This window comes from Pygocentrus nattereri, chromosome 10 (genome assembly GCF_015220715.1).
Source record: "Pygocentrus nattereri isolate fPygNat1 chromosome 10, fPygNat1.pri, whole genome shotgun sequence".
Classification (NCBI taxonomy): Eukaryota; Metazoa; Chordata; class Actinopteri; order Characiformes; family Serrasalmidae; genus Pygocentrus; species Pygocentrus nattereri.
Genome location: NC_051220.1, coordinates 23767600 through 23794172, shown reverse-complemented (window position 1 = coordinate 23794172; position 26573 = coordinate 23767600). Strand labels below are relative to the sequence as shown.

The 26573-nt window shown below is 41.1% G+C and overlaps 1 protein-coding gene across 3 annotated transcripts in view; it reads left to right on the top strand.

The window, feature by feature from the left end:
* The window catches only part of crim1 (cysteine rich transmembrane BMP regulator 1 (chordin-like)), a 120394-nt gene extending 95114 nt beyond the window's left edge, over positions 1-25280 (top strand). For 2 of the 3 annotated variants that reach the window (XM_017694531.2, XM_037541935.1), the window contains exons 8-17: positions 2369-2497; positions 6018-6174; positions 10005-10126; positions 13470-13682; positions 14541-14756; positions 16248-16469; positions 16708-16896; positions 18624-18737; positions 19710-19897; positions 20576-25280. In XM_017694531.2, coding sequence (XP_017550020.1) covers positions 2369-2497; positions 6018-6174; positions 10005-10126; positions 13470-13682; positions 14541-14756; positions 16248-16469; positions 16708-16896; positions 18624-18737; positions 19710-19897; positions 20576-20752 — 1727 coding nt within the window. In that variant the 3' untranslated portion in view covers positions 20753-25280. The remainder of the gene's footprint in view (positions 1-2368; positions 2498-6017; positions 6175-10004; positions 10127-13469; positions 13683-14540; positions 14757-16247; positions 16470-16707; positions 16897-18623; positions 18738-19709; positions 19898-20575) is intronic. The other variant, XM_037541934.1, reaches the window with a different exon arrangement.
* Positions 25281-26573: the final 1293 nt, after the last annotated feature.

Genomic DNA, 26573 nt, shown 5'->3' with positions numbered 1-26573 from the left:
CAGACACTCACTGCATCCAGATGTCCTGCTAGATTTAGCCCTGGCTCTCTGGCTAGGCCTGATCTTCAGCTCTTTACTGGTCACTCTGTGCTCATGCATTTTTATTCCCTGAATATTATTTGTTGTAAGACCTTGTTTTGCTCAAGGTGACACCCCTTCTTCCTGTCCGAGGGGAGTTTTGTTCCAGACGCCGGGTGTGTAATTAAACAAACTAAGACTGTCAGACTGGGACGAGCTACTATGAGCTCACACCTCGCTTAGCGAGGCCCACAAACGGCAAGGGATCCGCACTTGAGTTACACCTCAGCCAGTTTGTCTATGTGTATGTATGACAGGCTCTATTTTTGTGTTTGCACAAGAATATCTCTTTATCTGTGCCTCAGTTTATTTGTGTGCGGTTGATTTGCCTTGTTTTTGCTCCAGGCCCACACACGCACACGCACACGCACAGGCCCTGTCAAGGAAAGGGCATTGAGGCTTAATGAAAAGCAGCTCTTTTAATGAATCGAGGAAAGACTCTGCAGCTTTGCCCTCAGGACCATCAGAGTGAGCTCATTTTTAATTCAAAATAACCATATATTTAAAAAAAAAAAAAGGGGTCCATAAACTATTGAGACAAAATAACCTTGGGCAGAGGCGCACTGAGAAAGAGAACTAGCAAAAAAAACAAAAAAAAAACAGGCCGAAAGAGTGGTAGAAAAAGAGAAAGAAAGACTTTGTCATTCTCAGCATCTGATCCCTCTTAATTAAATTTCTCGTCCTAAAAATAATAGCAGTTCCTCAGCCTTCAGCCTCACTCCATCGTTCTGCACAAACAGCCCGTGGGAATTATCAACAAAACTACCTCTGACCACCAGCCTAAATAGCCGGCATGCTTCAGCTGCCTCTTGGCCACGGTGGACCCATGACATCAGCACTTTGTCATCCCTGGATGTGCTGCTATGGATGGCTACCCTGTTCTCTGTTTTAAGGCTGCATTCAAATCACAGGCCTTGCATTTGCTCACATTTAATCTTTCTGCTTTGATGGTTCATGCTCTTGTGCTGTAAGTGACCCGTGTCTGTCATTTGTGTAAATAAACCTTTAAAAGTACACAGTGCACACATTTTATCATGAAGTTAGCCACTGCTGGCACACCATAGATGCTAGAGGATGATAATATGCACCTGCAGTGAAGTGATTTCAATTTGTCAGTCCAGTGGTGTAGTAATCCGGCTTTACAAAATTCTTAACAGTTTTACTGGTTTAACTTTTATGTTTCTTTTCATAGGTCTTTTTATGTATACATGTTGTTGCTGTCCAAAAATAAAGACCCTCCAAAACAGTAACTTTACAGGAGAAGGAAAAAACATTCTTAGCTTTAAATGTAAATTAATATAAAGAGATTTTACTCAAAGTGATTTTGGAGAATTTCTGTTGGTCCGAAAAGTAGTCTAAAGTTTATTAGCATAAAAACCCAGCAATGCTCAGAAGAATTCTTAGTTATTCTTGCATCAGGGGCATCTGTTTGTTGAAGTACTAAGCAAGACGTTAAGTATATGTGTTTTATTTTACAGTAAGTTAGACAGATGTTAGACAGACCAGTTAGGCTGGTATATTGGATGGGCATTAGAATGTAGCCTTATGTGTTAGTTCCTACCTCATTTGCATCATCTGTGATGAAAGTTATGCGTGTCAGCTGTATATAGGTGGCCAGTAAAGCACATCATGAGTATTGCCCCTGACAGCTTGTCTCCTCTTCCTGATTCCTCATTTCTCTCAGGATGTACTGGTGGTCCAGCTCCATGGGCTCAGTAGCAGTGTTTGGCCTGAGAGCATGGCATGATTTAGAGTGGCGATGACAGCGACGGCGCTGCGGCTTGTCAGAGCTGTCATAACCTAAACTGCGAGTCGGGGTCGCGCGCCACTGATATACAGCACGCTCGCTTGCCCATATTAAAAACCACCCATAATCTTTTAATGGATTCTAACAAATAAATTATAACCACTAGGAGTTCACATTAGAATGAGATGTCAGTATGAGGGGCATGAAAGGGAAGCAAAAAATAGATAATGGCCTTTCAACATATGTTATCTCACTCTCTCTCTCTCTCTCTCTCTCTCTCTCTCTCTTTCTCTCTCTCTCCTGTCTCCTGTTGTTGTGCTCTCTGTCATCTGCTCTCAGCCATTAACAGCAGCTAAGAAGAGAGGTGTGTGGAAAATTGCTTTCAACTCCCATGACTCATAAGCCTTGTCCCATATGAGTCTCCACATTCCCTCACAGCTCCCTCTTTCTCTTTCTTTTTCTGTCTCTCGCTCACACACAGCCTGACTCACCTCCACTGGGGGGATTTGTGTGTATGATTTTTTTTTTCTCATTTTTTTCCAGAGCCCACCTACATCACCCTGGCGCCCCCTGCCTGTGGACCGTTGGAGAACTGCACGCTGACGGACAAGGACTGCCTGTATGGCTTCCGGCTTGACCAGGACAGCTGTCGCACTTGCAGCTGTAAAACAAGTGAGACTAACTGTGCATGCACATGGAACTACATATAATATTACATGGAATTACATAACTAAATGATCACGTACCTTCACTGCACATTTAATTACATAGCCAATTACATTTGTGTTGTGTTTGCATTTTAACAAAGCAGTGCTGCCGGAATTTCTTTTGTCAAGCATATTACAAATGGCCTGCTCTGTACTTAGCCCCTTACAGAGTCATCATTGAGTGCATTTACATGCACTTAATAATCTTATATCTGCAGAAAATCTGATGTTGTCTGTTATCCGATCAAGGCATTTATATGCTCTTGAGTAACCAGATGACGTGAAAACTCTGGGTCTTCATAAGTCAGACAGTAATCGAATTTCTGCTTTGCAACCTTAATGTAAAACTCAAACTTCATGCTGCAGTTTTTTTTAACTCTTTTTTTTTTAAATCGCTCTACTTTACCTAAAAATGTAAATATACCATCTAGAAAATGAAGAAAATTTAAATCCTTCAGTTAGTCACACGTATTTGGTTTCAGCACCAGTCTAAAAGTACTTTGCTGCCATCTCACAGCAATGCTGTTTGCTTTTTTCCGGTACTGCAGTCTGGTTCTGTCATGCGCAGACTGAGAAATCTGAAAGAAATCTGGGTAGAGTTTACAGGCACTGAGAAATCTTAGTACTAACCTAAAAAAACAGCTCTCTTTATCAGATTTCTTTATCGGATTTCTAGTCCTTACTGCTATCTAAGAAATCAGAGTTTGCCATTTACATGACCATTTATATAATCAGATAACTGCAGAAATCTGATTATGATCAGATTTTTGTCATTATGCTATATTATGTCTACATTACCTTATTGCTTAAATGCAATTACTTAATTCATAGTTAGTTCCAAAATGAATTACATGTATTTTTGATTTACATTCCATACTGAAAGGTTGCACCTCTCAATTCTTTGTTTTTAAGTCAAAAAATGACAAGCATTTCCAAAATATGAAGATTTTTTTTGTCTTTTTGCAAAAGTAAGACTATACGCACAATGATAACTATCAAATTGAGATCATATTATGAGATCAAGTATGGACTTTAGAATCTCCTCTTCTGGCAACATCCCCACTTTGTTTTAAAGTGGTATGAATGGGAAATAATTAAATGAAATTAAAAAAAATAATAAATAAAAAATAGTTTAATGTCTAAAATGCAATGGGTGCCTGGTTGGATTAACCAGATCGCCTTATTTTGGACCACTGGAGAAGGTGGGCCTGCTTTATAGTCCTGTTGAGGAGGCAGGAGAGCCACCTGTCACTGAGTGTTTAACTGCAAACTCTCCAGGCAGTAGTGGATTCAGGAGAGTGCTCGCAAAGAAGGCCGCTGGATTAGCTCATTGTTTAGTATGCTAAGAGAGGGAGAGAGTGTGTGAGGCCAACACATATCAAAGGCAAAAGAAGGATAGTGCTGAATTAGCCGATGGAGGACAGGACTGAAAAACCAGCTGTGTGGCACAGAACTCGACTTGTTTGATGTTTTTCAGCCACATCAAGGGCTCACAACTCTTATAGTGTGATTCTGTTAAAAGGAAAAAAGCCTGCCAGGTGTTTAATTCTAAAGCTGTGAGCTCTTTCCATGATGTTTTCAGAGTTTTATTTCAGACATGTGGAAGGTCAGTTTAGCTGACTGTATTTCACTTTGTTTTACTGTTCATACCTGTGAGAATGAGTTCAGTTTAAAGAAATGAAAATCATATTTACACAGTGTTTCTCCAGATGTAGTTGGTCAGTCAAGACATGCTTGGTGTCTGAAGTTTGCTTTGGTTTTGCCATAGAGCTACGAGGCCAGTGTGTCTGTTTACACCAAGCATTGTGCTAGCCTTGCAAGCCAGACCTCTGTGTCTGGTGTGTTTTGGCCCTCAACATGGCCTAGAACTGCCTGCTTTGACAGGAAAGGCTGCTTTACTGACGTACAAAATAACCAACTACTGACTAATGCAGGAGCATGACATGTGGGGCCCAGGGATTTTCAAAAAGGGGCCACAAAAACATGAAGGAAACATATTGTGTTAGCAAGCACTTGAGGATATATCACTTGAAAGCTATTAAATGCTACAAAGGAAACTTGGATAACTTTAAAATACAAGATTCTGTGATCTTCATACTTTTTTTGTCTTTGTTTTCTTGTTTGAAATCTGGATAGCCATTCAAAGACCTGGCAATACTGGTGGCCACCTTAACATGGAAAAAAGCTCTGTTTATATGTAGTCACAGTGTTTGAGGCTGAGACTAGGACTGTGTATATTGCATGTGTATCGCTGTAAACAGTGTCACTGTCTTTTTTTTTTAAGGATTAACTGATTTGATAAAATTGATCATACTGAGTAACTCTGTGTCTTTTGGTAATAAACTTTCTAACCTCTGTTTTTGAAAGTTGTTACTGCAGACATGTGTTTGTTAGCTCCTGCTGTGGTTCATGGCTGATTCTTCTCTAAATGACGAACATTAAAGCTAGACTTACACTTTTTTTTTGCTCAATTTTAACCCTGATTTACTCTTTCTGACAAATATTCATAATCATAAGCGATTTTCTAGGTCAGGAGCTCAGTTGGAAGTAACCGATCAATCTTCAGCCCTCCATTTGAGCTCTGAAGTTATTAGAGGCACTCCAATATTTTCAAACATGTTTGATTTTTATCTTAAAACTTAAAACACTCACGAGTCCAGTAGTGTAGGTCTAAGTCAGTTAGTACTTCAAGCAACTGCCAACAAAATCTAGAGGAGTTAAAAAAAATGGACAGGATGCATATGCATACTGTGTGTGCAGTTGATCGCAGAGACAGAGGAGGGGGTCCTTGTTGAACACAGGATAGTTAGGCCTTTATCACTTTTATAAGGCACTCTTTTTACAAATTCAAGTCAGCTGCCAGTTTGTAGTGAAATATTCTCTGGCTCTTACTGTGCTACAACCCCATACTCATCTTCAGAGCTTTTGCGATGCATGAAAGCACAAACTGGTCCAGTTGTTTAGCTATGTTTGTGTCATGTGCTAACAGGGGAGCTACACCCTCTGAGTATTTGAGCTCTTATTTATGGTCAAAGCTCATTATGTGTGTTATACAACAATGATGATTTGCCTTATCATCCAGCGTCTCTCACAACAAAAAGACCACACCCTCTATGAAAGACTGAAGTTAAGTTTGTGATGGTCTTTGTTTTAGAAACCTGTTTGAATTGTAAAAATCATGTTGTGTATGCCACGCTTGAAGCAACACCGTTAGACGTGTGCTACAAAATGACATGCTTTACGTATTAAAAACAAGATGTATCGTGCTGTAATAGTACAGAGGTCCAGCAGAGGGTGTCCTGAATTTTAGTTTTGATCCAAAATGTTCTTTTTTTGCATCATTACTTAACAGTTTAAAGCAAATTAGTGAGGATACAGGGTTGCAGTTGTATGCATTCATTTTTCTTCAAAAGTGACCTTGAAACTTGCATTCAATCAGTAAATCAAGAAATGATCTCTGGTGTCTGGCCTGTTCTCATCTCTAGGAGAGGAGCTGTGCAGGGGTCTGATCTCAGGCTGCACTCTGAAGTGCCCTTTTGGGTTCCAGACGGATGCCCATGGCTGTGCCTTGTGCCAGTGCCGGCAGCGCCACAAGAAGTGCAAGCCAGTAGCCTGCGCCAAGAACTGCCCCTTTGGCTTCGTGTAAGACTGCCAGCATTTACCATAAGCATCCTCTTTGCATTCAAGACCATCATCTCTCTTTCTCTCTCCTTCCTCTGCTGTCGTCAGCCCCCTCTATCTCTCTCCTAAGCCTCATCTTGGAGACATTTCAATCTGTTTTTCCCCTCTTTCTCCATATCACACCTTCATTTTGACATGTCACCCTTGACAAAGCAGAACTGCAGGGCTGTCAGCACAAGCTAAACCTCCTCCTTGCAGTTTGCTTGCATGCTTGGCTTGATTTTTGAATGACGAAACGCTGCTCCCTAGAGCAGGCGGCTTGTTTTGGACCAGGCTGCTGCAGGTATGTATCTGACAGCTAATTAGGCCAAGCTGAGATTAGCGCAGACGATTGGCCCAGGTAAAGGATGGCCTGTGATAGTGGAACTGAAGGTCTAATCTTCACAACAGCGTGTACCTATGCCATTGCAAATAAACCCAGCGCCAGTCCTCCGTGAGCGTGCACACCCATATCAATTACAGCGAGGCGCTTTAGAAAAACTTTTGCAGAGCTGTTCTGTTAGCAGGTTTATGAAGGACTGCATACACATCCACAGCAAGGCACGGGGAGCACCTGGCTCACACACTCAGTGTGGGAGGATGACTGTCAAAACTGTCTGACGAAACCGAAAATGCCACAGACTCAATTAAAAGCGTTGTCTTTAATATAGATTGCTGTTTGATCATTTTGAGATTATGTCTGATACTCCAAAAATCTTAAAACTGAGATTCAGTAATTCTCACTAGGCTGTTTCCTTCTCAGCATAGGGCTCACAGACACTCTTTAAAAATCAGCTCTATAGAGCTAGAACTAGAATTGCACAGATACCTTTCTTTGTGACCAGATATCGAGCACTGCTCTTTTCAGGAACATCTGATATAATCAGATCTTGGTAGGTATTACATTAATTCACTGTGCTGTAAAAGTCTATGTGGTGCAGCATCAGGTGCTATTAATCTCCTGATTTTTTCTGTATTTCGCCAGGCCTTTCTGCTGTCAGATGCAAATTTTTATGTGTTGTAAATGTTGCTCCAGAGTCACTGTCTTAGCATTAATGTTGAATACAAACTCTTCATAAAATTTAATTTGCTGTTCAAGATCAACAAAGTACAGAATACTGCCAAATACTATTATTGGAACCTTAATACAAATCCATTTAATCCAGCATACAGTACTACACAAAAGTCAAAGGCCACCCTTCATTTATTTAGCTTATTCAGTTAATTAGTTTTCAGCTTCGGCAAAAAAAAAAAAAAAAAATTGACAGAAAACTACAGAGAAGCCTGGATATCTAATTTTTTTGTTTTTTAGTTTAATTTTTTAGTATTTAGTGTCCACACTTGGTCATTATTACAGCTTCCATTCTTGCTTTCAGGTTTTCAAAGAAATCTACAGGAGTACTTTTCCATGCCTCCAAATATCAGTCTTAGAAGTGGGTTGCATTTTCTGCTCACGATCCAAATAATCCCAAACGCATTGTTATGTTGAGACACTTGACTCTCTCTGATCATTCAGTTTGATTTGCAGATTTCCTTCCTTTGTGTTTATTTTCTTTGCTCAGTAACAGCTTCTTGACACCTACACATCCTTTCATTCTCATAGGGTTGAATTGTCTTCTCACAGTGGAAGGATTGTCAGAAACACCTGTGGATTTCTTTAGGTCTGAAGCAAGAGTGGAGCTTGACTTTCTCCTCTCTCTAAGATGAAAAATTTTAACAGTAAAATGAGATGGTAACTTTGACTTTTTTTTTTCTAATTTTGACCATTTTCAAATTTTAAGATGGAAAATCTACTGTGCTATTCTCTACATGTTTTAGCCTGACATGTTTCTATCTCCAAAGGCCAAAAATGTAATCATGTTTGTATAAATTATAGCTGTCGTTTTTGTCTCAGTAACCGATCTGCCTTTTTTTATTGCTCTTCAAGCATATTAGAGGGTTTTTTTTTTTGCAAAAGTTAGCTTGTTCAGTAGCCTATCGATACACTCCAAACATGAAGGCAACATCTGTGATTGATCAGAGTACATCACACAACTAAACATTCAGTGATTAATTAGAGGCTCATTTGCACATTGCAGACCTCTACAACAGCCAGTATTGCGATAACATTAAGGGATGATATATTATGCAGCTGTAGCCGTCACACAGTGAGTTTCTCATGTGTCAAGTGTAGCGTCGTCACCACCACTCCGTCTCTGCTTCCCCCGTCAATTCCACCATCGTGTGTGAGCGGGAATGCTCGCATCTTAGATTCTAATTTTAGATATCTATTTATGCTGCCTCAAAGTGATGGCCATTGTTCAAGCTAGCACAGCGCCAGTGTGTGAATAATGCATGACATGACGTGCTGTCTACCTATTCCTGCACAGTCTATTGATATTCCCCAACAGTGAAATCACACCTGATAGCTCCTTATCACCAAACGGAATTCACACTGCACATGGCTGCTTCTCACGGCTATTATTCATGAGATAAGGAGGAGCGACGGACAGGGGGAAGGAGTTTGTGTATGTGTGTAGGGGGCAGAGGAGGCTCCAGCAGAGTGGATCACAGGCTGGAGAAAGGTGCCCGAGTGAGCATTTGATACGTCCCTTTAGTTAGTCATTTTTAATGTGCCACCTGCTGACATGCCTACATGTAAGGTCATTAAAGACGGCTAGTCTCCCTCTCTTTCTCTTTCATTCTCTCTCTCTCTTTCTTTCTGTCCTGCGTTAACTGATGACATTGGGCTTCATCTTCAGCACCTGGTGCATTACGCATGCACAATATAAACGCATCAATATGTACATAAGCAATGACAAAGTCCACTCTGAGGTTATAGCAGTTTATTAGAAAGTTGTTTGGTGGCTCAGAACTTCACCATATCCTGACTGATGCAGTGTCTCAGCAGCCCTAAGCGGCCCCAAAGAGCTTCTCCATACACTGTGCCAGTCAAAGTTTGGACTCTCCCGCCCAGGGAAAGTGTTTTTTCATATTTTTACTGTTTTCTACATTTTAGAATAATAGTTTTCTACATTTTAGAAGAATTCATGCGAAAGGATTGAATAGCATAGCAATCAAAAGCATTAAATCAGAACTATCTGATATTGTTGATTCTAGCTCGCCTTTGTATGGAAGCCCTTTCCCAGCAGGTACAGGGGAAAAAAATCAATTTTTTATGTCCTACTCAGTTTCTGGCAGCAGGATGTTAAAATTTTGACCTGAAATATTGACTTAGTATCTCAAAATAGTAACTAATTTTCAAAAAAATTTTGGTTTAGTATCTGAAATTGGTGATTTATGTTCCCAAGATTTTAATGCATTAGGTCAGAATAATTTATTTTTTAAAAATGTTTAACTACCATGTTAAAATAATGATTTCTGTTCTCAAACCTTTGGCTTGACAAGACAAGTTATTCAATTTAAAGAAAGTAAGTGAATATTTAGGAATATAAGCCATTATTTCAAAACACAAGTCAAAATCTTTTAAAAATGCAATTATATTGCAAAACTACATCAGAATTGTGACATACTGTTGCCAGGAGGAGAAAAAAGGAGGCAATTTTTTTTCCTGTACTTGGCAGGAATGGGCTTCCATGCCTTTGCCTTGAACATTTTATATCATTTTTACATTCTCTTAAGCAGCCACTTGGGGTGCTTTTCTAACAGTATTTGTAATTTTCTATTTATGTTTATATTGGAATCAAATTTCATGCATATAAGCATAAGTCTTTAACATAATGAAAAACATGCGTTCGGGTGTGTCCAAACTCCATTTCTTTCATTTTCTAGTTTAACCACTGTAACAGCTTCTTTCTTCTTTCCTCTGTAAGTAAAAACAAGCATGGCTGCGACATCTGTCGCTGTAAGAGGTGCCCCGAGCTCCCGTGTGACAAGCCGTGTCCAATGGGCTTCCAGCAGGATGAGCTAGGCTGCCTGATATGCCAGTGTCGAGGTAAGCTTCACTTCGTTTTATGCTTTTGGAAGTGAGACTAAACATGTTCATTTTCATTTTTTCAGTGCTTAATTTAAATGCATGTAATTATGGGTTTACACAGCTCAGTGAATATTATAGTTCAGGTCTGTGAATATGCAAATTCTCTAAAATTGTCCATTTATTTTTTGACTGCATTTGTGAACAAATGTTCTCAGTGCTTAGAGGGTTTTTTTGTTGCAAAATCTATCTGCAGAAAATGTTTGGAGTAAAAAGTGTTATTTTTCTTTCCAAACCTGCAGTAGAGATGCCAAAATGGCCTACTGAAGTTTAAGTGCAGCGCAGCTCTTGTAAAAAGCTACTTAAGGACAGGGAGTGCCATTCTCTGTTACTGTGAGCTGGTCCGTACTAATGCAAGGCAGTTTTTCTTCATGCGGCACTGTGGCTCAAGTAGTCAACACCAATAACAGCTCAGGTATAGCCTCCAAATCAGTCCTCGGAGATTTATGTAAGCTCATAAGAATCCAATAAAGCAGGCATTATGAGAACCTTGTAATGTCCAGTTTCATTGTCAAGAGAATAGCTGCGGCCTTGTGTAGGCCCACGTTCTTTTATTGAAATGTCATAGCTGCATAACTTTCATCAGTGGCGCGGTCGTTGTTGACTGTGTTGCTGAGTGAACTCTAGATTATGTGGAGAGCCGACATCAAAACAAGATCAGATTCCATACCTTAGTCAACCTCTCAATATTTTCTCTTTCCAAGCTGTCCTGTTGCTCGCGATGGCTAGCTTCATCCTCCTTGTGCTTTCGTGTACCTTGTGTTTTCATTTGATTTGCCCTAAATAATGAATTCTCGCACGTGAAATATTCATGAGGACCACTGAGCCAGGATCTGATTAACGAGAAGCAAAGAATAACTCTTTTTTCCGGTTTTTTTTCATAATCTATCCCACTTTGAATTTCTGAAAAAGCGCATCCACCTCATATCTCGCAGGCAGGATTTTAATCAAGGTGAGTTCTCTCAGTGGTATTGATCTGAGGCTGGTTGGCCACTGCTGCTGTTATAGAGAGACACTGAGAGGAGAGGCTGTTGGCGGATATAGTGAGATTAGATTAGAAGGAGTGCTTGTGGGTGTAAGACGTTTATTGCACATAGTGCAGGCGCCCACTGTTGGCAGTGGCACCTCACTGATGAGGTCAAGTGGCAGGAATTTAGATGTAAATACAGCTGGCTGAAAGAGCTTGTGGGTTTCTCATGTTTTTTTTTTGTTTTTTTTACCTGTCATGTCTGGCCATTTTTGCAATCGGAATGGTAATCCAAATGCACTGATGTACCAAACATATTTGTTTTCACAAGAAAAGCTCTATAAGTTACTAAAGCCTATTCTTGTTAAAGTTTGTATTTTATTTGTTTGGCCAGGCCTGACAGGCAATAAAAAAGAGGACAGGAAAGAAAGAGAAGAAGGGAGGAAAAAGGAAAAAGATTTAAATAAATAAATAAATAATAATAATGATAATAATAATAATAATCAATCATAATAATAATGATAATTAAATAAATAAATAAATAAAAATAAAAGAAACAAAAAAGAAAGAAAGAGAAAAAACAAATAAAATAGTAAATAAACAGACAACTAAATAAAAAAAGGGGGGGATTATATAGGTATACATACATACACATATTCACATATCTATACATATGCATATACATATATACACCCAGACATAATTCTACTATTTGCTGCTACATACATACACATGTTCACATATCTATACATATGCATAGACACATATACACCCACACACCACACACAATTCTACTGTTTGCAGCAATGTGTATATGTGTGTATGCGCGTCCACGTGTCATGTGTCATGGAATGTGCTCAATAATGAGGGCAAGAAGCCGCAACCATGCCCCCGTGGTCCAGAGACTGATAGGGAAGGACCCAGGGGACTTGGACCATCCACAGCCCATTAGGAACTCAGGAGACCTGAGGCCACACGCTCCAACGGCCACCGCGCGCACACCCCAGAGGACGAAGAATGGAGGCCCCAGACGGAGCGCCCACAGACAAAGGGCAAGAGACCAGAGAGCCAGAGGCAATGAGCAGCCCACCCCCCCGGCAGGCCAACATCCCCAGCATGAGCCAAGCATGCGGCCCCGAGGCCCCAAGCGCCCGAGACCGGCCGACCCCCGGCAGGACCCCCCCATGCCAAAGAGGCCCAAACCACCCCCAGGACACAACCGCCAAGGGAGCAGGGCAGGGACCACGCCAAGATGTCCAGCCATGCACCCAGGGACCCACAGGACACCCATACCCCGGGGGGGTGGCAGAGTCGGCAAGCAGTGGGGAGCGGTGGGGAGGGGTAACTCCTGCCCACCACCATGTACCACAGATGTCCAGGCTCAGCAAGTCATAGACCCAGGCCCAGCTGTCCACACACACGTGCTCACATGCACCCACACACACCCACACTCACACACGCCAGTCACCCACTCATGCACACACACGGAACAGACATGGACTCACAGTGTCGGCGGGCGGACACTAGCGGCAACCCAGGGAGGCAGCCACCCCGGCCCTGAACGACCGGCCAGTAACCCCACCAGGCAGGGTGCACGAAACCAGGGTGTGAGAGGACCCTACCCCCCCCCCCCCCCCCCCCCCCCCCCTCACTCAATATGTGTGTGAAATGAAAAGAATGTGTGTGAGCTACAGTGCAATTAAAATTGGAGGGACAGAGGCAATGTAGTACTGAATAACATAGCCACACTGCCCCCCAAGGCCCTCAATGTCTAATGTGTAAATAAAATTGAGGGGCAGGTAGCAGTGAGCAGATAAGTGAGGTCACCTCAGCAGCGCCACCCACCATCCACTGAGTGAGAGACAGGCCAAAGGAAAGTTAACCCTTTCACCCCCAAAGCCCTGTGTGTACTGTAATGTGTCATGAAATGTGTCATTGTAAGGGGGAAAAAAGGGGAGGAGTGGGACATCACGCAGCACAGCGAGCAGAGCCAGGTAGGTGGCCCTACTCACTGCAGCATGCCCCCCCCCCCCGGTCACTAGGCACCCCGGTTTCCTACACCCGACCGCGGCGCAGGGAAGGCCGGCCCAGGGCCCGAAGCGGCCACGCCCCCAGGACACCACCGCGCCCAGGACCCCGCCCACACAGCGGGTTTCTCATGTTTTTAAGTGAAGGAGTTAGTCAGTCAGTGCTCCATTTAAACTAGAACGAATTGCTTTACTGGGAGCCAAGTTATGCTGCCTTCCAAGGATGTTTGATCTGTGCCCTATTTGAAATACACTGATTACTGACTGTTAAACATTGTTTGCTCAATGAATTATGGGCTTGTGCTTCCAGACCAGAGCTCCTCCTCTGTCGGCCCCTCGGTTAAACTGGGCTCATGTTTGTCTATGGATGGCCGGAGACATGAGAATGGTCAAAGCTGGCACGACGGCTGCAGGGAGTGTTACTGCCATGCCGGCCGAGAGATGTGTGCCCTAATTTCCTGTCCAGTGCCCTCCTGTGACAACCCCAGCATCCATGCTGGCCAGTGCTGCCCCACGTGTCCAGGTTCAGTAACCTTATTTTTCAGTGACATTGTCATCCAGCTTTCTGCTATGGCAAAATTGGGCTTGAATTAAGTAGTTTTTGGCAGAAAACTCTAATTTACCCCAAACTATAGCTGTCACAAATACTTAAAAATCAATTCATTACAAAATTAATTATTTAATTTTAATTTGCTTATTATTTAGTTTGTGGTCTGAATCATAGTGGGATAGATGAAATCATTATAAAGCTGTGTTCAGCAGTAGCTACAATGGGTAGATATTAGTGCTCATATATTTGTATTTACAAACTTCATGTATGTGAAGTAAAATTAAATGTTTCCAAATTCTGTACATATGAAGTAACAATGTCTAGGCTGAACATGCTAACACACTACTCCAATAAAGATTCACTATTGAACTGCAATGTGCAAAGTAAATAAATATGCTACTTCAAATGTTTAAGCAGAGCTAGTCAAGGTAGCATTAACCCGTGTGACAAGTGAACACTGCCGACTTGGTCCTTAAATAATATAATTTAATATAATATAATAATATAATTTATTGTTCATTTACACAAAAAAAAAGATTACTGGATTAATTGGCAAAAAAGGATACATTACCCAATTCCTCTATATATAATATAAATAGTGACAGACCTACCCAAATGTAGCTAGTCAACTGGATCGACTACTGTTCGGCCTAATAGTTTTATCTTCTGCCAAACTATTTAACCTTTGACTATAATCTTGGACTAATTTACATGGTCTGTATCTATTTTCCTTAAGTCTTTATTAGTATCTGGAAAAAATTGCCTATGATTTTTGCTTTGCAGTCCCAACATTTGATGCGACATGCTCTAAACCATCTTTCCTCCATCCAGATGAGTCAGGCTCTCATAAGCCAGAGCTGAGCGAAGCGTCCGTGTGCTTGGCCCCGGGTGGGGAGTACTTTGTGGAAGGTGAAACGTGGAACATCGACTCCTGCACCCAGTGTACTTGCCACGTCGGTCGTGTGCTCTGCGAGACTGAGGTGTGTCCACCGCTGCTCTGCCAGAGCCCAATCAGAACGCAAGACTCCTGCTGCCCACACTGCCCAGGTGAGCTCTCCTGTAACCTCTGATTCCACTCCAGCCCTTATGTATTTTTTAAACCTCTGCTGTTTTATATTCAGCTGCTATTTCAGATATTTTTTAGAGGGCAGCCTGCATATACTGTTACTGCCCTGGGCACGGCCGCAAGGCTTCCCTGCTCAGCTGTAATCCCTTTCAGCCGTTTATTAGAAGAACACCAAGATCGCAGCAAAGTCAGGGAAGTTCTTATAGCCAGGTCTGGTGACAGTTACACAAAAGTGACACAAAAAGGACAAAAACTCAACGGCACAGTGACAAACATCAGCACTATTATTTTTTTCTGTGTTAAGCCCAGGCATATTTGACATGGTGGAAACCCGTGACATGAAGAAAAGTTTTCAAGAAGACTTATGATTGTGCATAATGTATAAGCACGGTGGGGCTACTGATGAATAGTGTATGGTGAAAGGGGTACATGGCACGCCTACTGAGTGTCAGAGACAGTACCGTACAATAGGCATTCATTGGACTTGGAGAACACATGAACCGACTCGTTTACACCAGGCTGACTGGCCTGCTCAACACGTCCTCCTCGTGCTGAGATAAGCCAGCTGGAGTGAGAGAATGAAGACACCTGGGGAGGTTGATGCACTTTGTTGGAGAGGTCCATGAATATTGATGGACCTGAGTCAGGGCCGTGCAGCCAGGTGGAGCATGAGGAAGCTGCCTGGCGGAAGCTGAAGGAGGAAGGGTCATACCTTTCTTTTAGAAAATTTGTTCACACTCACTCCTGCACTAACAGCGTGTGCAGCAACTGTTAAAATTTTTGCACAGTAATTTGGATGAAAGGGCTGAGCTGTGGGGTTTTTTGTCAGTACATAAACAACTGTCCCTAAAGAGGCACATACACACAGTGATGTCAAGCAAAAAATATACATTTTTTTAATGTAAAGCTTTTGCGTAATTACTTAAAACAGAGTATGCTATTATGTACTATCATGTGGCAAAAGATGACAATACATAAATATAACTGAAATCCCATCTTGCCTGAACTTTATGCAGTTGAGATGATCTGCAACCCATCAGATTGTTAATATGTGGCAGTAACCAGTGTGTCACACCCATAGTTGCTACACACTTTGATTGAGCATACAAAACACACATGAGCCCTGCACTTTTTCTCTGGGTGTCTTAAATGTTTTAGCAAGAAGTGACTAACAGTGATAGAAGCAGTTCAGCTGTTATGAAAAGGCAGCATTAAACTGCAGATTTTGAAAAATGGAAGTAAAACGTAAAATAATATAAACTCCTCCCTAAGGCAATCATTTGAAATCATACTTTCTAAATGTAGGTGTCATGCATGTTATGCGCTATACATTTTCATTAGGTCAGAAGAGATTTTTGTCAATGTTCTGTAAATTTGGTCCAAGCTAGCAAGAGTGTCTGCAGAAGCGCCAACTGGTGTGCAGAGCATGAATAGGATATTTTATTTGTTTGTGTGTTTATCTTGTGTTTCAGATGAGCCAGTCACACCACCAGCTCCCAGCAACGACAGCATGCCTAGTTACTGCCGCAATGAGGAGGGCGACATCTTCCTGGCCGCCGAGTCTTGGAAGCCCAACGTCTGTTCCAGTTGTGTGTGTCTGGACGGAGTTATCAGCTGCTTCTCTGAGTCCTGCCCTCCCGTCAACTGCGCCCGGCCTGTCCTGCGTAAGGGCCAATGCTGCCCCTACTGTCTAGGTACATTAACATGCCAACCACGGGCTGTTTCACTGTGCATTACTGCATGTTCTGTCACAGCCTGGCATTATATGTTACCATCTGTACATCAAATTGCAAATGTTAAGTGAGAGGTATAATAAAGATGGAGAAAGAGCTGTAATTGCTCTGCTTAGACGTGTTGGCTTCAGCCTGATTGTACATGAGCGTCGTGTTCGCTAACAACATCTGTTTCTCCTGCTGGCCATTGCCCGGCTAGATGCCACGCCTAGGGCTGTGTGCCACTTTAACGGGAAGACCTATGTGGACGAGGAGCGATGGGACATCGACAGCTGCACACACTGCTACTGCCTACAGGGCCAGACGCTGTGCTCCACTGTCAGCTGCCCCGCCCTGCCCTGCAACCAGCCAATCACAGTGGAGGGCAGCTGCTGCCCCATGTGCCCAGGTCAGCTTTCTCTCATGCTACACTACAGGGTTCATCTGGAAACTTTGTCACATGGGATCTACACAATGGGCCAAACCTTTGGAAGAGACTATTGTTGTCACAATTAATAGATTAAATTCAATTATTACCCAGTTATATAAAAAAGTTAATTAAAATGTAGCATCTCTGTGATTCAGCAGGGAATAGTTGGCATTTTGCATGATGTTAATTCTCCTAGTGCTCTCTATGTGTTGGCTTTCATATTATTGTGAAAACACTACATTCAAAACAAGCTGTTTTTGCAGGCACTGTACGGACTGAAGAGTGAACAGTTCAAACTCATAGAATTGATATTGACAGCCCTAATTCCCATACAGCCTCACTTTTTCCATATCACAGATACTTGAGGAAGAGTACCTGTGAGCATGTGGAAGGCTTTATACTATGTTACTTGTTGATTACAAAATATTTGAAATATTGAAATACTGTCAAAATAGTGTTTGTTTCTATACTTTAAGCTTGTACTGCATGTTAGCTACCTTGATCTTATGATCCGCACAGCAATCTTGACCTGAATAATATCCCTAAAACAGGTTTGTCGTGCACCATTGCATTTCACACATTTATTATCTAGCACCCCCGGGCTGTGTGTCATTTAACACTGGCTTGAGAAGCCACAGCTTTTGAGCATATGGTAGGTTAAATACAGACTACACTGATGTCAAGAAAGCTAGTACATCACACAATGTGCCTGCAGACTGAGAGAGGCCTTGGCTGAGTCTATGCCCTGCAGCTGCGCTCTTTTCAGTTCTTTCACTCATATCTCTCACTCTCTCTCACACACTCTCACACTCATAAAGTAGTGTTTACTCTAATTGAGTGGGGCTTTACAGAATGTGGGCTCATTAAGATGAATCTTTCAAAGGGATTCAGATGCGTCTGGTCGGGGACCTAAATTAGCTCACTGTGTGTTTGGGAGATAAAACCATTGATCATGGCCCACTTTATTGCTGTGTCACTCGCAGCGAGATCAATGAGGAGCTGGAGAGCAGAGAGGCACTGCATGCTCCTGGAGTCTGCCCTTCTTGGCACAAACACACACCCTTTAATGGTTTTTCTCACTTTTCTCCAAGGCTGAAGATGTGATTTTATTGTGTGACACTGCTTTCTTTACACATTCAAGCTGTTCTGTGCATCAAATCTACTTCAAGCCAATTAATGAGAAGAAGTGAACACTGGACAGTCTTTTACCACTGCTTTGTAATGAAGTTTGTGTGAATTTTCTTCCACATAAATCTGACTTCACAAACATAAAGCTCCAGTCAGACAGTGAATAGAATTGTCAGGATGAAAAAGCCAAAGTTTTTTTATGAATGAGAAAGCCTTTTTTTATAAAGTCACATGAATGTAAAAGACTCGTTTTGCACACGTCATGTCTCAAAATCAGGATCCCACATAGTTTTAAGAGTAGCTTGACAGCTGACACATCACTACTGGAAATGGTTGATTCTCAGGGTCCATAACGGTATCAGTGGTATTTTCTCATTTCTAGTCTGAGCTGAAATCAAAACTACCTTTATAATATACATTTACTGTGTGTCAGTGTATTTATAATGTGTTGAGCACAATGTGCAGAAATGGATGTATAGTTGTGTCCCTAGCTGTACAGATGCTAAAGAACCTTTCTCCTCAGATAGTAAAGATTCTGAAAGTGGTTATAACTAAAATAATGTTGATTTTCTCTACAGAGATTGCCCCCACTAATGTGCCCATAGAGAAGACAGACCAGCATGGTGACAGACTGAGGCATCGGCCAGCCTGGCCTACACACAGCGAGAATGACATCATGCCACAGTTCAGAGGTTAGAGTTCACCTCTAACGCCTATCAGCCCCCTGCTGAACGGATTAAACTCATGTTTTCAAACACATTTGCCAGTTGCTTTGCTGAAACATTTGACATCAAAAAAATTATGCAGATTCCTTGTTTGTTAAAGACTCCCTTACAAACATAATGTTACACTGTCCAACTAAGATGATGCGAGTGCAAACATCACTTACAGTCAGAGCACTTACAAGATAATGGGGATTCAGAATAACATCCATTAGAAAGTGTTATGTATTGTTTGCCTGTGAGAGGAACACAAACAAAACACTGGTGATTTAAATTATGGAATGAATTCAGAATGGCATTCAGCTCAAACTACACCAGTCACTGTAATTTCTGTCAGCTTGTCTCAAGTTTTGTGGCAAAATCTGTTACTGTAGATAGCATAACAGTATACTGAAGTAAATTGAAGTACATTTTTTCTGATTTGAGCAAATTTGATGAAAAGCCTGATTTGCTATTGTATTTGCCAATTATTTGTTTTCCTTTCATCTATTTGTCTCTCATTTAACTGTTGCTTGTCCCTAATTTCACTGCACACTCTTAATGTAATTTACATTTATGGCATTTGGCTGACGCTCTTATCCAGAGCGACTTACAATTTGATCATTTTACACAAGTAGGCGAAGGTAGTGTTAGGAATCTTGCCCAAGGACTCTTATTGGTATAGTGTAGGGTGCTTAAAGTCTAGTCTACAGTGTAGAAGGCAGAGGTGTTAACCACTACACTACACCAACCACTACCATTAATTAACCGTAATTGCTCTGTGGACATTGTTATACAGACATATAAGCATTTCATACTGACTGCCACCTTAAGCTATTTAGTAGACACTGTTCCTAGTGAAGAGACAGGCATTTCAGGCTTGTTTGATGCTGCTCAAATAACATGGTCTCCTAAAATGGTTCTTAGGAGGTTAGAGTGCTAATAGGCATGTGGTTGCTGTAGGTGATTTTGGGAGCCTGCAGATGCCATATCTGGATGGGAAGACGCCGTTGCCCAGAGAGGATCCCAGCCTTCACTGGGCCTGGGTGGCCTTGCCCATCCTCATGATGGTCCTCACTGTCACCGCCCTGCTGTTGGTCAATCAGAGAAAGCAGTGGATCCCTGTGCCTTGCTATCGCACTCCCACTAAGGTAGGTGTGCACTGTAACCACCTCTATATGCCATCTTTTAAGGCATTTCAGATTTTCCCAATTGTTCATTGCCTGGGCTGGTTGTCTGGGTAGTTGAAATGATTCAGATTGGTTAGAGATTTAACTGGAAATTAAATAAATGAATGGTGTTCTCTGACATTAAACACTATTCACATCCAGTGGTTCTCCATGTTTGCTTAAAAGTAGATCTTATGTACCAGCGTTTCTTTGTTTCATTTGCACTCCAGCAATATTTGCCCGACTAAAGATCTATGTAATAATCCTTCCAAGTGATTATTCAGAGTATGTCTTTGTGTAGCTAATGAGCTGGTAATGTTCTGTATGAACAGTCAATAATTAAGTCCAGCACAACATTTTTTAAAATAACTAGATTAGACTGATTATACATTAGGAGTGGTTAAATCAGTCTGAAGCAATAAAAATCACACAGCATGTGAAAAAAAAAACTAAATGATAATTTGCAAAATATGGGAACTAAAATATCACAATATCTGCTAGTAATAATTATCAGCCCAAGGCTACTTGATTGGCTCTCTTCTTTTGGGTCAGATCATCCTTAGTTTTGGCCAGAAAGTAGGAAAAGATGTGAAACAATATGTGTGTTTGTACGTATGTGAAAGCTCACTGTGTGTGTACGTATGTGTCTGTTTGAAATAGCCCACATGTCTGAATAACCAGCTGGTGTACGTGGACTGCCAGAAGGGTACGAAGGTCCAGGTGGACAGCTCGCAGCGCATGCTCCGCATCGCCGACCCAGACTCACGCTACAGCGGCTACTACAGCATGCCCAAACACAACAACCTGCAGGCAGACAACTTCTACCAGACTGCGTGAGCGAGCGAGAGTCAGTACGAGTGCAAGAGAGAGAGGGAGAGGGAGAGAGAGACACTAAGACCAGGGTCTTCTGCCAAAACCTGAGAGAGCACATTACCAACTGCTACTAACTACAGTGATGAACAAAGACGTGGAGAGTGGTAGACACCCTGGTAAAGAATAACAATCATAATACCCATGTTAATAGAACGTCACTCCAAAACGCACGCAGACAACTGACGGTCTCATCGGGACGGGATAACGTTATCACGCCGGTCGCTGCGGGGAGTGTATTTATTTGAACCGGAGGAGCTGAAAGCTTCCTCGGGAATATTTTTGTGCATTAGAGAATGCGTGTAAGTGTGTGTGTCTGCGCGGTTGGAGGTTTATGAGATCAAACGTACATATTTGGGATTAGGACAGACTGGGGTGTTTTGGGTGTTTGTTTTTTTTTTCTTTCAAAAGTAATATTTTTTGTGCATTCCGACTTTTCTTCTTTTTTTTTTTTGAAAATGAGAAAGCTATTTGAAAACTGTTTGAAGAAAAGAGAGAAAACTCTTCAAGTGCTTTGTGCGAACACAGAACCAAAGCTTCTCTGGGAGAGACCTGGGGTCGGGTGGAGGCGGAGAAGGGAAAAGAGAGGAAAAGAAGAGAAAAGGAGCAAACGAAAGAAAGATTTTGGTAGAGCGCAGCTGAGGCCCTTCCCTGCTTTTCTCGCCCAGTCACCGCGATCTGGTTTGGCTGTTTTTGGCCCCTTGAAAGATGAACGGAAGAAGACTGAGAGCAGCTCGGCGGACAATAGCTCTTCCTGCTAGATGGATTCGTGTTGGTCTCTTTGTAGTGTTTCTGCTTAGATGTATAAGCATTTTGCCCCTTTTCACATAACAGTCATCAGCTTCTTTATTTTTACCACAAAGGGCAGACTGACTCTCACACTTAAAGTGACAATATATTTTGCGACAAAAGGGTTGATACATGGTATAAAGATAATATAAAAGGTAGTTATACTGGTTTGATGAATCTATGCTACAAGTGCTGCTTTCTGCTTTGATTCTCTAAGCCTTGTTTTCTAGGGGTTGAACTATAGAGAGTATTAATTACATCCTCTAGGAAACAATGATGCAAGGAAACATAAAATCAAAGAATATGATCAAACGACTTTTGTTAGGGGGGTTTTGAGATGCAAAACGCTCTTTAATGAGTTTTTTCCCTAGTTTTTACTGATTACGAACCCGCCTCCTCCTCTGGAAGCTTCGGAATGTTATTGAAGCACCTTTGTTCTCTGTTTTTCCTTGCTTGGGGAAAAAAAAGCAGTCTACTTCGAAATTGGCTTCAAAACCTACTCACGCTATAGGAACATTTATGTACATATTAATGCTACGACGAAAAAGACCTGAACTATTGTGTGAGTATATATGTATGTGTGTATGTTTGTGTTGGCATGTATGTACGTGTGCACACAAACGCACATGCATGCACACATTTACTTTGCTTCACCTGTAAAGTTCTCTGTTTCATTTTTCCTATTGAATGTATTTATGACTGAGAAAAAAAAAGATTTTTATCTATGGAAAATCGATGATGACAGGCATTCCATTGCCTTGCTTGTTTGATAGTAAATTGCAAGAAAGACAGGCGGTAAAAAAGGCAGAAAGAAAACAATGAACATCTCATTTTATTTTTATTTGTTTCCTTTTTTTGTAATTTTGTTTTCCTTCGACTTTTTTCTGGCCCTGGGCCCGTTTGTGGTGTGTTCTTCAGCTGAGTCTCTTTGCTTCCACTTCTGGCATCCTGCGTCTCTCTGTTGTGATCTGACAGTTTCTCTGCGTTTCAGACTGTTTTTAACATGCCCTCATTGACTTCCCCGTTAAGCTACACTATGTACATTTTTGAGATTTGGAGACCTCTCTGGTGGAAATATGTAATGGCATGTGAATCAAGCAGATGAATCTGATGGGAAACAAAGTGAATTATCTACTATTGCCATCGTATCTTCATCTGTATAATGTCAGTTTTGCATTTACGACTTCTTTTAAAAATTCTTAGTGTATGTAAAGACATATGACATCACAAAATACAACCTGACGCTTCTGACCTTTAACTGAGTATTTCTGGCTTTACAGGGAGACGCAAATCAACACATTTCAGAGTGTTTTTTTCTCCTGACTCAGTTTTCACGAAAGACTATTTGTAGTGCAGCATTCAGTGCTGTTTTTTTACTGTATGAGCTCATACGAACTTAGATGGGTCAATGGAGGACTGAGGTATTGAGTCAGCAGTAGTGTAGACTTTCATACTTCAATGGTAATACATTCTTTAAAAAGATGGTTCTTCAAGGGTTCTGTAGTAAAGAAAATACCCAGAGATCCCTTTGGATGATTAAATGGTTCTTTGCATTATGAAAGGGTTCTGCAGATTGATGGAGAATGTGCTGTAGATGATTCTATATACAAGAGTTCTATTTAGCACCAAAACGGTTCTTGTTTCAAGCTTGGCATTGTAACAATAGCAGAACCATTTTTGGTGCTATATAGAATCAAAAACGTCCTATGTAGAACCATCTAAAACACATTCTCCATCAATCTCAAGAACCATTTCAACATGCAAAGAACCATTTAAGCATGAAATGGTTCTATATAGACCTTGTGGTTCTAAATAGAACCGTTATTTTAGTAAATAACTTTTAAAGAACCGTTTAAGAGTGTAGCTAATAAGCTGTCTTAGGCTCAGAGGTATCCCAAGTAGTAATTAAACGTGCCAATATTGGGATCATTGTCTTCTCACAAAAACATCTTACAGGCCACACAGTTTGAAGCAAACCTACTGTGTAAGTTGCCGAGCAAATCACCTGAACCTGTGTTTTTGTGCTTATTACTGAGAATAAGTACATTCTTACTGAAAAAAGGTTTGAGCAAGTATTCGAGGGCGTGTTAAGAAAAACACTGAAATGCAGAGACTGAGTTGCTGGTGGCCGGTTGTTGCTCCTTTGTTCTGGTCACGGGTCCCTGCAGGCTTCTCAACTACTGGAACCACGGCAGACATAAGCTGTTGAAGGGAGGGGGAGGGGGAGGGGCTGTACACTTGTGATAGTTTGTCTTGGTTGTACTTTAAATCTCTTGTCTGATAATGTTTGTAGAATTATACATTTTGGCACTTTTATATAGAGAAATACGTAGCCTTTGTGTTTCTTTCTTCCTTTTTGTTTTGTTTTGATTTCAAACAAATCCTTTTCATAAAAAGAAAGTTGCCCTTGTGTTTTTCCTAAAAACCTTGCGGGATCCCATGCAGAGCAGCGACGGTTCATTTGTTCCAAAATGAATTAAAGAAAAAAAAGAACTTCTCCCCTCCCGGTTTACGATTAGGCCACATCTCTGACGAGTTTGAAGCGAGCATTAACGGGATAATGCACGCTAAAGAGGAGCTTTTCCTTCTTAGTGATACTCTGCATAACATCTCAGCTCGCTCTGCAAACAGGACAACTCTCTGAAAGTTGCCTTGCAGTCACGGCAAGTCAGAAAGCATTACGGAGAGATGCAGTAAACAAACAGCGTAATGGAGCGCTGTGAAGGATTGTTTTGTAGAATAAAACCACAAAGCTGCGTCGCTTCTACAAAGCAAATATGACAGACTTCAGTGAGGTGCATGCATAATTAATGAGCAGCACACTAATGGAGGTGCAGCTCACTTTCAAGTTCAAATGCACAGCTGTGCATGGCAAAGCAACTTTCTTTCCTATTTAGTCCTTCTGAGCAGGTTTTTGCTTTTATCTAATGATGACTGAGGAACGCCGCTGACTGCCTCCACATGTGGCAGGTCTGCACGTTCGAGGGGTCTCGCAGGGTGAAATCGTATTTTTTTTAGTGCATCCTCCAAGTATTGTTGTAAATACTTGAGTGTCACTCGCCAAAACAGAACTTAAAAAAAGACAAAAAAGGTAGGAAAGAGAAAAAAATGAAAGATTTAATTTATTGTTTTTAATTACCTTTATAATTTATTGATGAGCAGAGCAATTTGAGCATGTAGGAGTTTCAAACAAAGACACAGCTGAAATCGTGCAGCTTGTTTTGTTGTTGTCTTGGTCTCTCAAGAGTGCTTCAAAATGACTGAGTTCAAAAACACAGTACATGCTTTTTCATCCACACTAGGCTGTTCTTTTCCTCCCCGACTGTCTAATGTGTATTTTTTTGTTTTTGTTGTTTTTTTGGTTTTTTTTGGGGACATTGCTGTTTCCATGAGGGAAAAGTTAGGGGGCTAGTCCTGCGTTCCAGTAAGTAAGCTTAATGAACTTGGAGAAATTTCTCTCCTGATCTCCCCTCTTCCTTCTCACTCAGTCTATCCACAGAGCCCTTCTCGAGTTTGTATACTACTGGTGTTTTATGCTCATGTAAAAAAGCGAGACTTGTCAGTACTGGTGGTGATATTGCAGATATCTAAAGAGGTTAGATGAAGATTTGACTCAGAATTCCCGTAGCACAGATCTTTTTTCAATTTTCATGTATTACTTTTGTTTGTTTCTTTGCAGCACAATAAATACTTTTTAAACAGTTAATCACCTTTTGCTGGTTTGTTTACACATGTCTGTCATTTTTGTCTGCACTCAAGACATAAACATATGTTTTATTTTGTTTGTCTTTTTGCAGGTTATCAGTTAATTCCTGTTATGATACTGATAAAAATGTTGATATTGATAAAAATGCCCATGAGATACATCACTGAAGAAAAACATTGCAGTTTAATTACATTTATTTCATTTTACATTTTGTCACTGTCAGGCCAAAACCTCCAAAATACTAACTTTACAGGAAAAGAAAAAAATATTTCCTTTCAATTTAGCATAAAGATATTATATTACAACTAATTTCTTTTGAATTTCCACACAAAAAAGGCTTTGTTCCTACAGCAATATCTTTTTTGTTTTATTTATATTGTAGCTTGTTTTAATTCTGTTTGCTGCATGTGTAGTTAATATTGTTTATTGTGTTTACCATTGCATTTTTTTCTTTCTGCATTCTTCACAAGCTAATATTGCATACATGAATGGGGGCCTAGTGGGGTCTGACGTAGGGGCCCCCAAAAGTTGGTAAACCTGCTTACACTCGCTGTCCATACTCTCACTGTATTTCTACTCACTGGACAATTCATAAGTAAAAATCTACTTTGTGCTTCCACTCACTGGACACTTTATGAGCTTGATCTACATTATAGGCAACTGTATACAGTCATATACAAAACACCCCATCAAATGTCCTTTTTTGATTTTAAGTCAACAAATCCTCTACTGAGATCACACAAATACAGCTTCTTTTTGCAAGTTTTAGAGCATAAATTCTGTTTGTTTTATAAAAACAATTCTTTTGCACAGGCCACATTTTTTTTCTTCCCAATATGTTAACTTGTGTACTAAACTGTGAAGAGCTGTGTTCTCTTTAGACGATGTGTATCTTATTTTCACAAGAAAATTTTTATTTGTCCAGGGGTGCCAACATTTTTGCATAAAACTGCTGGTTTACAGTTGCTGACTTGTTGCACAATTTGTCAGCCACTTTCTGTCTCGATCACCAGCTCTCAGTTTCTGATCACAGGACTGATGTTGACCAGATATTATTAGGGTTGTGGTAACAGTAGAGGTATCAGATGTGGTGCTGGTGTGAGTGGATCACTTACTGGGGTTTTAACACCCTTCATTATCACTGCTAGGTTGAGAGGGGTCCACCATCCAAAAATACTGCACCATGAGCAGCTAAGTGGTCTCAAACTGATATATAAATGACCAGATGAATGCTAAAGCAGGATGTAAATGTAATGGGGAGGCAGACACATATGCAGAGATAAGCGACCTTTA